Below are 11,683 nucleotides of genomic sequence, written 5' to 3'. Positions count from 1 at the left end.
TGCTTTATTTATATACCGCTCTTCCGGGACGATCAAAGCGGTTCACAGAATCATTTAAAAGTTTCACATCATAAAAGGTAAACATCACAATATATCAATAAAAACCAAAATCTTACCTCCAATTAGTTAATATTTAATCCCACATATCCCCAAATTTCATATACTACAGTACACACATCCTTATTCCTCTTATCCCACCCACTCCTGTTTTCAGAGCAACACTACTGTAACTAAATTCCACAGCAGGTAACCCACCACACTGGATAGAAGAATTGTTACCAACCAGGAAAATGGAACAATGAGACAAACAACTCATATTGTTCATTTCCATCTTTGTCTAGGCCTTGTTTTCCTTCAGCAGTTGTATTATGGATACAAGTTGAATTGTTTAAACTTTTCCGAACATTTACAAAACATTTTACTGATTAACTGTGGCATGTAACTATGAAAGATATAGAATTTTATTTTCAAAGTAGCTTTGAACACTGCTCACCATGCCCCTGTGATGTTTAACACTTAATAACTGAAGGAAATAACTTTTCTGTAAAAGGTTTACTTTCTGCAAAAGACCTACTTAGAACTTGCAGTACTTGGTTGTTTATACAATAAACTTGGTGGGGGTGGGCATCTTGAGCCCTCCATGTTGTTGGGACTGCAATGATTCCTCACCATTGGCTATGTAGTCTAGGATTGGTAGGAGTTGCAGTCTAACAATATCTGGAAAACCACAACTTGTCCAGCCCTAGACATATTTTATTCTGAATGACATGAGAAAAGCTGGGTACAGTCCTTGACTCAAAGTGTCCTAGAGAGGAATCTAGAGAGCCGGAAGTGAAGGAATCAGTGAGGATCCAGTGTACCTATCAGTTCTGTATAGCTGTGGACATCTAACAGAAGATATTTCTGTCTAAAACAGAAAAGAGGCAGATATTAGAAATGAGACTAATTCCTGTGCAGAACGTAGCTGAAAAAGATAGGAACAAATTAGAAATTCTCAAGGCATCTAATTATGCACTATGTCCTCCCACAGGTGCATAAAATCCCACCTAATATCATGCACACATCACTTATGCTTACTAAGGTTTTTTGGCCACTTTACTCTAGAGACTTCATAATACACATCCACTCTGGCGCTACTCACATAATCTCCCCCCAACTCTGAGGTAACTGAATTCTTGTACCATGTCCCTTACCTTCTTTTTCAGTTGCTCTGATGGAGCCACACACTGCACAAGGGTACTGACCCACTTAGCTTTAAATTTACCTACATTGCATTAAGTGGCAGTTGCTTTTCAAGCAATTAGAGCGCAGTTTCATTTCTTCCCCCTGAGTTAGCAGGACGTCAACCTAGGACATTCTGCATGACAACCATGTGCTGTACCATTGAACTAAGGGCCCTCTTCAACATTAGCTACATCTCAATCTTGACTATTTATAGCAAGGGTGGGGAACAAATTATCTTCTTGGACCACAAATCTCATTTTTCTTCAACACTGGCAATGCTGGCTAGGACTAATGAAAGCTGCAATCCAACACATTGTCCCCTGCTGGCTTACAGGCTTACACACAACACTGTTTAGCTCCAGGAAATACTGGTCTGTGGGAGTATGGCAATGATTGTGCCTTGACTCCTAAGGCTAATTCAGTTGTATAGGTGAAAACCCTCATTCTAATATATACTTCTTGGATTTACAAATCAGGGGAATTAAAGTCACTCCCCTCACTCTCACACACTTATTGCTTACCTGGAAAGTGCTGACAGCACACAACATGGATCAAGACATTCTGGTTACATGCATGTAATTCAACAGTATGTGAACACCAACTTAAGACTAATCCAAATATGAGGCCAACCTATATTGCAATAAAAAGCTGTCCAAAATAATTGTAACATCTGAAACAGTTTCACTGTATAAATAGAACCCATTAGAATGATGTGCCTGACTGAATTACGTTCAGTATTCCACAGTTTGGAAGTTTACAAACTTACATTCATTCATAGTACAGGTTCATCTCTATTGGAAGAATTAAATCAGAAAACATCTGCCAAAACTGAATTATATCTCACCATCTCCACCCACCAACTGAAGCAGAACATGTATGACTGAATACAATTTACAAAGGATTGGACATCAAATTGACCTTCAGTAACTTTGGGGAATTATGGTATTCACTGGGCATACAAAGGGATCTTGCAGCACCTTTGAGAGTAACTGAAGTTAGTCTCAAACCTTTGCATGCTGATTTTCCAGACTAACATGGCTATGTCCTTGAATTCTGTGCATACGAAGTTAAGGATAGGTTTCCCCAACTTCTGCTCTAGTGGAATGGCAGTAAAAGAAAAGATACCCACGCTACTAAAGCCCTTTGTTCTTCTTACTTACTCAAAACTGCTTTTAAGTACAGTACTCATGATCATGTTTAGTGTCTTAAAAGAAACTTCAGTAGGATTTACTCATTTGACTATGATTACAGGCTATTTCCCTCATTCCATACACTCTCTCAAAGGCCATTATGTATAGGGTGTTATTTCCACTTGAACTGTCCACAGTATTGCTTAGTTTACACATCAAAACACTCCCCCCATCTGCTCTAAAACCAGAAAGATCTTTACAGGGGAAAATGGGAGGGAGGAAGACTGTAAGCCATTCCTTCTAGTTCAAAGGTAGGTGAGAATTTAGCAGGCAAAGAGAAACAACCCTGATGACAAGGCTATGAATTAAGACCATCCACATCAGATGGCTTTTAAAAGGAAGTTACAAAGCACACATCTACTAAAAAAACATTGTTTCCACTTTTATTATTCCACATGGTTAACAAAAAAGAAGATTACAAAGCTACCAACTATCTTACTTTTACCCCTCCTTTTGCCATGATGGAACACTTTCATGTAAGTTTACAGAATTGGTCTATGTTATATATGTTACAATGACATGTCTGTGGAAATATAACAGTACGCAACAGCTCACACATCTTCAAAAAAAGAAGACAACTTATTCTGTGTGGAGGAAGACCAAGAACCTGAGCAGCTTGTAGGTCTTTCAGTCTTTCTAATCCATATCATAATCAATTGCACATTTTCACTACTCTGTGTTCAAAAAGTATTCACATTGTTCAAAAGGCTTATTAATTTTAAGGCTGCATTCTATTTACTTCTGTAAGTTGCGTATGCTGACCCTATGCATGTTTCCTTGGAAGAAAGTCTTGCATAGGATCAGGGTGCACGACTGCAGGTAGGTCTTTGGAGTTTCTTTATGGCTTAGTAATGGCAAATGAAGTATCTAATATCTGAAAACTACAGATTTAATTACAGAGGAATTTAGTGTGCCAAAACCAAGCTTGGCCAGGAATCCTGAACAAATTAAACATTCCAACTCCCTGTACTTGAACTGGCAAGTTCAGTACTGTACAAGAATTAAGTGCTTAATTACCAATGTTTGCACTCAAAGATAGGTATTTGTTAATCATCAGCAGAAAACTGAATTTCTAGAGCAGAAGTATCACACCCCAAAATACATGCAATCATTGGTGAATTTAGTTGCTTTTATTGTTTTCTTTAAAAAGATTAAAATAAACATTTGACAAGCTAATATACATACCACAATAAATTCAAATGTGCTAGAAAATGTGCACAAGACATGTTTCTAAAAGGCACCCTGCCACCAATATTTTAAATGCTCACCTATTCCAGTCTGGCTTCTAGTTTTCTTTTCCTTCATTGAAGGAGAGATCCTAGACCACTAAACTCATCAAGAGACTAGCCTCATCAATCCCTTTTAGGGATTTCCCTTTTTTTAATGCTATCACTAAAACATTTGGAGTTTTAAGCACAAATGCTTAACATCCCTCTCACTGGATTAAACCACCAGGTTTTCAAATGCACAAAGTCTCCCCCCCCCCCAAAAAAAACAACCCAAAGGTAGTGAGTGACATATCGGGCCACTTATAAGGGCCAAAACAAAAAGAGGAAACAGGTAAGTTGCAAAAACATTGTGGTGCATCAACAAAAGAACTCTACTTGCACACACTTCCGTCCCTTTTTACCCCACATCCCTAAAATATTTTTTTAATAAAACTTACAAAACTCATCCCTCACACACACAAATGTAATAGTAAGTCATTAACCTATTTAGCCTGTCAGGATTTGACAGTGGAATAGTGCCATCTATACAGTCCTGAAATACCGTAATTGTACGACACAAATGCACCATCTGAAATCCTCACCGTCTCTATTCCAGTGGCTAGAAGAACACAGTGCTCAAGTATTCTCCCTATTAGGTAGGTCTTCGTTGGTTCCTGTGCAGTTTATTACCAAGGCCTCCACACAGATTTGGACAGGCTGGAGGAAGGCACATTTGGTGTCCTAGACCTGTCCAGTCCATCCAAAGAGGTGTGGCTTTGTTCAGTCTCTGTGTCTTCCAGATCAGAGCAAACGTCTTCACTTGAGGAAGGTGAAGGAAGAGGTGAAGTAAGACTGGGCAGGTTTAAAGCTCCAGGGGATGCCCCAGGTGTTTGGGGTTGCCCATCACTGCTTGGCCACTGGCTGATTGAGGGGTCCGACAAGACGTCTGCAATCAAGTCCTGGAAACTGCCTTCATTCAAGGGCATAGACTCCAGAAGGTGATTCAAGAGCTCTGCTGCAATGGTAGCATCAATCCCAGGGCAGCTGGAGACAAAAGTATGAACTTCATGCATGCACTGAATATATCCAGCTGCAAAGCGCTCGCTGGCCTCTCGCTGTAGCTTGTCATCATCTAAGACCAAGGGGCAAAAAAGGAAACAAACACAGCCAAAAGTCACAAAACCATCCTCTTCTACCCTCTTCATCCATGGTGTACATGGCTCTATTCTCTTGTTCTTCAAGGCTGGCTCCATGCTAGAATGGTACAACCCACCCATTAGTTCCTTTCACACCAGACATTGAAAATGTTTCAAATCTGGGCCTACAATCTCTATGAAAACTATAATCAAAAATATGTCGGGAAAATAACTGCATCCTAAATGCTATTGTTAGATCCAGCTGGAGCAAAACCACTGAATCACCTACTGAATGGGAAGCCTACACTGACATACTGTAAATCCCACTGATTCAGTCAGTCTATGCTAGATGGAACCATAAGCTACATGGAACTCAGCATTGCATTTAGCCCCATATTTCCCAGGGAAAGCTTCTGTCTTAGTTCAGCAAGACAAGTCATTTCTGAAAAGAGAGTGTCAGTAGTATATAGAAATGCCTGTTTTGTATGAGTCCTCTCACACTACACAATGACCCAGTTATGATTCCATATTAATTGCCCTGTCAACATACAATGAAATCCTGGGATCTGCAGTTTAGGGAGAGAGACTTAGAATTCTCACTAGAGATCTTTAGTGTCTCTCCAAAGTACACTCCCCAGGATACCACAGGATGCATCAACAGCCGTTCATGGGGAATCACAATTCTATAACTGTACTGTGTCAAATGGCCCTACGATACCTCAAGTGGCTTCACTGGTGCTTAGGGGGAGAGTAATATTTATGGAGTGGAATATGTGAACTGAGCTAGGCTCAAACAAACTTACGCACTTTCATGGCAAATTTAAATAATAGCTACAACAGGTGCAAACTGCTGAAAGCTGAGCTGCAACACCATAGGTTGCAGCTCTGGCACCCACTGTTGTAAAATCAATAATATCTATACTCTAAACAAAACTATGTTATCACTCCCGATTAGTTAGGAAGACCAGAACAGATGACAGGGATATATTTAGGCACAAGAGGGAGGCCATTTTCTACTCAAGGATTTGCTCAAACAAAAAGCAATGTGCATTTAAAATATTTTTAGTTTAAGCATAAAGGTTTGTTGGAAAAATAATACATTAAAAAAGGACAAGGACAAATAATGATACTGCTCTCACAGGGGTACTGGGGTGGGGAAGGGAACAATACCACTGCAAGGGAATATGACAACTACTGTATATTTTTTCTTTCTACCCTCAGATAGTGAACAGAAAAAAGTGACTTCCCACCAAAGTGACTGAAACTATAAAACTGAAACACGTGACTGGTAAAAATGAACACAGATATGGCCTATTTCTGTGATCTTAAGACAGGATGCCTGTCTCCCTAACAAGTAGGAAGTGGTGTACTTCCTACTTATTAGTGATATGGCCTAAATCCTGTTGTAGGCCGACTGAATCAATGGGGTTTATTCACATGTTGCCACATTTAACCAACTGACAGACTGGGTTTACTCTGGTTGAGACCAACCAACTGGATGCTAAGCCTGTGTAAGTACCTTCAAGTCACATGTCCCAACCCGTGAATTTCACAGGACACTTGCTCCAAAATATTCAAGACAGTTTGAAATGGTTTTCCTCTGAATATAACCTACAAAACCTAGACTCCTTTGTAGTCCCCCATCCAAGTACTAATCAGGCCTGACCCTGCTTACTTTTTGACATCAGAAGGGATCTGGTGCCTTCAAGGCCTACGCTACCTGTGAACGTTTCAACAAAAACAAACCAAAAACCTTTCCCAATGTCTGTGGTTGCCCCATGTTGACAGTCTATTTACCTTTTGAATGATACCACCCACCCCACATCCTAATAAGGAGATATCAACATTGATGGAATATCTGTTTTAAATGCTATAGAGAATCACTGTGGTGTTACGGTTTGGGTGTTGGGACTACAACTTTGGAGATCAGGGTCTGATTCCCCGATTTAGCATAAAAACTTACTGGGTGACCTCAGGCAAGTCACACTCTCTCAGCCTCAGAGGCAAGCAATGGCAAACCCCCTCTGAAGAAACTTGAAAAGAAAACCCTATAATAGGTTTAGGGCTGCCATAAGTAAAAAATGACTTGGCGGCACACAACAATAACTGAATACTTCAAACCCACCAGATCCCATATGACCTTGGAAGGTAAATAGGGTCAGCCCTGATTAGTACTTGGATGGAGACCCCCCCCCCCTCCATAAACACCTAGTGCTGTAGTTTATATTTCAGAGGAAGGAACTGGCAAAACCACCTCTGAGGATACCTTGCTTAAGTAAACCCTATGAAATGTGTGGGGTCTCCATAAGTCAACAGGTGCCTTGAAGGCACATACACACATGCAACCATCTTAACAGACCTGTGAGGAAGAATGGCACCTGTGCGTGTATGTACATGTACTTGTGCATGTGTTTCTGTGTGTGCAAAGATGGCACGAAATGGGGTCCCTCACCAGGCAAACTGCTCTGGAGGATGCCTTGGACCCGCTTCACTGTAAGCTCCAGCACTTCGGCATTCTCCATCTTCGCCTGGAACTAAAGGAGGGAAAAGAGAGACAGGCAAAGCCCAAAGCAGAGCCATCCTTCGCCTTGCCAGCCCCATAGATTCCCCCCATCCCTTTTCCTGCCACCCCCCCCCCAAAATAAAAACCTTTGCAGAGGGAGTTACTACCTCCGTGTCTGCTAAGATCAGCCGAAGTTCTTGGAGGCTCTCGTTGATGCGCGCCCGGCGCTTCTTCTCCACCAGTGGTTTCCTCGCCTAGAGAGGAAAATAATAATAACTATTATTACTACCATTACTATTACTATTATTATTATTTCCTGCTTTTCTTCCGAAAATTGGGACTCAAAGTAGCTTACAACTTAAGCACAATTAAGGCGGGGTGACTAGACCTCCTCCTTTTTCCAGGACATGTCCTACATTTCAGCCTTCTGCCCAGGAGGAATTCCAAAATGTCCTGCAGTTTGAGCATGGCTAAGAAGCATGGATTTACACTGATATGAATGTTTTCAGCGCAGATTGACCAGATGTCCTTCTTTTCCAGGACCTGTCCTTTTAGCCTTTATTTGGCAGTGCCCTATATTTTGCAGTGCCTTGTCCTTATCTGTAGTTACAATATCTGGTCACCCTGTTTTAGCTCTTATTGGGACATGTCCTCCATTTTTGCTTGAGTGTCCCATAATTTGCAATGCCTTGTCCTCTTTGGCAGTTAGGGCACCCTGGGGCAGGGTGACCCGATGTTTTCACTGCCTTGGAGGACAACAAGGCACTGCAAAATGTAGGGACACTCAAGCAAAAATGGAGGACATGGCCAGCTAAAAGCCAGAAGTACTCATATCAATGTAAACTGTGCTTCTTAGTCCTGCTGCAAATGGAGGACATTTTGGAATTGCTCCTGGATAGAAGGTTGAAATGTAGGATACGTCCTGGAAAAGCAGGACCTGTGGATACGTCCTGGCGAAGGAGGACTAGACACTGCAAAATGAAGGAATTTTGAGGAAAAATGTAGGACAAGACAAAAGTGTAGGACAAGACATGACCAAATAAAAACTAGAGCCACTCATATCAATGTAAAGCCACGCTTTTTAGTCCTGCTCAAAATGGAGGACATTTTGCAATTCCTCCTGGAGAGATGGCTGAAATGTAGGCCGTGTCCTGGAAAAGGAGGACCCGCTGCTCATCATGGGCTAAAAACACTAATATTAAGATACAATTCAGGCTCTAAATGGAAGGCATTTTGCCATTCCTCCCAGTCAGGAAGTTGAAATGTAGGACGTGCCCATGAAAAAGGAGGACGTGTCTGGTCACCACGAGCTAAAAGTACCAACATTAAATCCATGCTCCAAACGGAAGACATGCTGCAGTTCCTCCTGGAGAGGAGGCTGAAATGTAGGACATGTCCGGGGAAAAGGAGGGGAAACCTGGTCACCCTGAGGTCCATGTCAATTCCTGTTTCTTAGCCATGCTCTACATGGAGGACATCTTGCAATTCCTCATGGAGAGGAGGTTGAAATGTAGGACATATCCTGGAAAAGGAGGACGTGTCGGGTCATCCTGACCTAAAAACACTAATATAAAAATAAATCCATGCTCCAAATGGAGGACATTTTGCAATTCCAGCTGGGGAGGAGAGTAAAATGTAGGACGTGTCTGGTCACTCTGAACTAAACAAAATGCAAACATGAATGTATGCTCCAAATGGGGGCCATTTTGGAGAGGAGGTTGAAATGTAGGACGTGTCCTGGAAAAGGAGGACATGTCTGGTCACCCCTGAGCCCAAAATACAAATATGAATGCGTGCTCCAAATGGAGGACATTCTGCCATTCCCCCTGGAGAGGAGGTCGGAAATGTAGGACGCGTCCGGGAAAAGGAGGACGTGCCTGGGGGCGGACCGTGGGGAGAACAGCCTTCTCCTTAAAAAAGCCCTCCCCAAACGCGCTCACCTTCCTGTCTCCCCGCGTCTCGTCTGAATCCTCGTCCTCCCGGCTGGGTCTGTTCTTGTGGCTAGGCCGAGAGGAGGGAGCCATGGCCGGAAGGGTCTCTGTCTGCTGGAGAGGATCCACAGGACAATGCAGGCAAGCGATCCAAGAGAGGAAGCCTAGACAAAACGGGGGCGGCCAAACCCAACGAAGCTCCTTCTCCTCCGCTCCGCCGCCCCCCAAATCCCAAGGCCGCCCCACCCCAGCCCTATTTATACCCTCCGATTTGCATATCAATGAGCTGATTGGACGCGGCGCACCGAGAGGAAGCCTAGCGTTCGGAGGCCCAGCCAATGGGAGGCCGGCGCTTTGTCTGGCCTGGCTGGAGCTGAATTGCTGTGGCTTCTTTCGCCGTGAAAGAGCTTAGAGCCAGCCTGGCCTAGTGGTTTCAGCACTGGATTGAGACTCTGGGGGCCAGGGTTCGAATCCCAGCTCTGCCATAGAAAATACACTGGGTGACCTTGAGCAAGGCACACTCTCCCAGCCTCAGAGGAAAGCAAAAGCAGAGCCCCTCTTCTGGCAAAGAAAATCCTGTGATAAGGTTGCCATAAGAGCCAGTATAGTGGGTTGAGCATTGGACTATGTAGACCAGGGTTCGAATTCTGGTTCAGCCATGGAAAGCCATTGAGTGACTTTGGGCAAGTAACACTCTCTCAGCCTCAGAGGGGGCAAAAGCAAACCCCTCTCTAAACAAATATTGCCAAGAATGGTTGACCAATGGCATGGGCCCCATGAAAGTGGGTTGAGTGCTGGACTATGGAGACCAAGGTTCAAATTCTCATTCAGCCATGGGAAACCCATTAGGTGACCTTGGGCAAGTCACACTTTCTCAGCCTCAGAAGAAAGCAAAAGTAAACTTAGTTATGGAAACTCACACTCTCTCAGCCTCAGTCGGAAGGCAAGGACAAACCCCTTCTGAACAAATCGTGCCACGGAAACTCTGTGATGTGACCTTTTAAAGTAGGACTTGAAGGCGCAAAACAACAACAAATGATCAGAGGAAGAATCCAAAGATATAGCCATGTTAGTCTGTAGAATCAGTATGAAGAGAGATCTTGTAGCACCTTTGAGTCTAAAGAAAGAAAGAAGTTGGCACTTGGCAGCATTAGCTTTTGTAGACTTAAGCCTACTTCCTCAGATGCATTTGGTGGAGTGCAAAGCCAGGGACAGACGTAAGACATACACACACACACACACCTCTAGGTCTATCCCTGGCTTTCCACTCCACCAAATGCACCTCAGGAGGTAGGCTTAAGTCTACGGAGGATATCACACGGGACGGGAGGCTCTCAATTTCAAAAAAGAAGATAGCGAGGTCAATTTGAAAATTCATGTAATTACGTGATTACTTATCATAGCTTAAATTCGCTGTAATGGCCTCCCCGAATGCAACCCAGATCCTGTGCAAAGTAAGCCATCACATTGGTGGGTTCTTAATTGCAAACTGGCACCCTTTCGCATGCTCAGTGAGACTCCAGATGACTGGAGCATAGCATATTTAGGCAAGTGACAGAGAGGAACCAAGGAACCCCACAATTTACAAAAGAGGTTGGGGGGGGGGGAGATGGGAAGAATGGTTGAAAGGACATGCGCTATTCACGTTAAAACAAGCATATATTCACTCTTGTCCAGTTAAAACGTGAATATAATGGTTATCCAATAGCTCCGGGTCCATGCCTCTTAATTAGCAGGCAGCAGCCCTCCCTCAGCAATGCTGAAGGACAAGCGGAAGCAAAATTGAAGCGGAATTGCAGTGTGGCTTCATGGGAAACCAGGGCCAAAGGAGACATGCACATCACACCAAACAACAGCACACTGAGTGCAAAGTTGCCTAGGAATAGGGTTTGTGACTTTGCTAGTTCACTGAATTTACTTAAGTGTGGATTGACAGTGATTGCATTCGGAGTGCGTTCGGACTGCCAGCGATCGTGTGTGGTAACCTTTTGCGCAATAACGTGAATACGCATGATTCCATTCAGGATGCCACTGGGTTATACTTCCAATTTCAGTCATGTGATATCCTCCTATGAAAGCTCATGCTGCCAACTTCTTTCTTTCAGTTAGTCTCAAAAGTGCTACAAGATCTCTCTACAAATGATCAGGGGGTTGGACTTAAACCTTGCTCCAACCACTCTGCATTAGAACAGAACCGAGCTGGGATTGGGAGGTACAATCCACAAAGTAGCTTTTCTAAGCTCTGAGGTGGAAAGGCAGCTGAAAACAGCTTTTATTGAACAGCAGTGAGTTGTGTTGTGGTAGCCTCCCATGGGCATGGCCAGAGAGCTTCCTTGCAGGATCCCTCTGCCATTTCAAACTGTGTGAGAGAGGTGACAGGTGCAGGTTTGGCCATCTCTGCGTCTCCATTCAAGAAAGGCAAAGCTTTTCCACAATCTCAGAAAAATAAGGCTGGTGCTGCCCTTTTCTTCAGCCACATACTGTACTGTTA

The 11,683-nt window shown here is 43.3% G+C and overlaps 1 protein-coding gene across 1 annotated transcript; it reads right to left on the bottom strand.

The window, feature by feature from the left end:
* Positions 1-3,522: 3,522 nt before the first annotated feature.
* Positions 3,523-9,419, bottom strand: LOC121927093 (transcription cofactor HES-6-like). The gene is made up of 4 exons (XM_042460642.1): positions 9,202-9,419; positions 7,429-7,515; positions 7,211-7,292; positions 3,523-4,754 (listed from the first exon to the last, which is right to left on the bottom strand). The coding sequence occupies exons 1-4, from the start codon at positions 9,283-9,285 to the stop codon at positions 4,309-4,311; spliced, it is 699 nt and encodes a 232-aa protein (XP_042316576.1). The 5' UTR covers positions 9,286-9,419; the 3' UTR covers positions 3,523-4,308.
* Positions 9,420-11,683: the final 2,264 nt, after the last annotated feature.

The sequence above is a fragment of the Sceloporus undulatus genome, chromosome 3 (assembly GCF_019175285.1).
Source record: "Sceloporus undulatus isolate JIND9_A2432 ecotype Alabama chromosome 3, SceUnd_v1.1, whole genome shotgun sequence".
NCBI classification, from domain to species: Eukaryota; Metazoa; Chordata; class Lepidosauria; order Squamata; family Phrynosomatidae; genus Sceloporus; species Sceloporus undulatus.
This window is presented reverse-complemented; position numbering and strand designations above follow the sequence as displayed.

Excerpts from the sequence above, each read along its gene's own strand:
- LOC121927093 (XM_042460642.1), bottom strand. The coding sequence starts at position 9,285 with ATGGCTCCCTCCTCTCGGCCTAGCCACAAGAACAGACCCAGCCGGGAG. Across the intron at positions 7,516-9,201 it reads AGACGCGGGGAGACAGGAAG|GCGAGGAAACCACTGGTGGA; the intron begins GTGAGCGCGTTT and ends TTTCCTCTCTAG. Across the intron at positions 7,293-7,428 it reads TGATCTTAGCAGACACGGAG|TTCCAGGCGAAGATGGAGAA; the intron begins GTAGTAACTCCC and ends TCCCTCCTTTAG.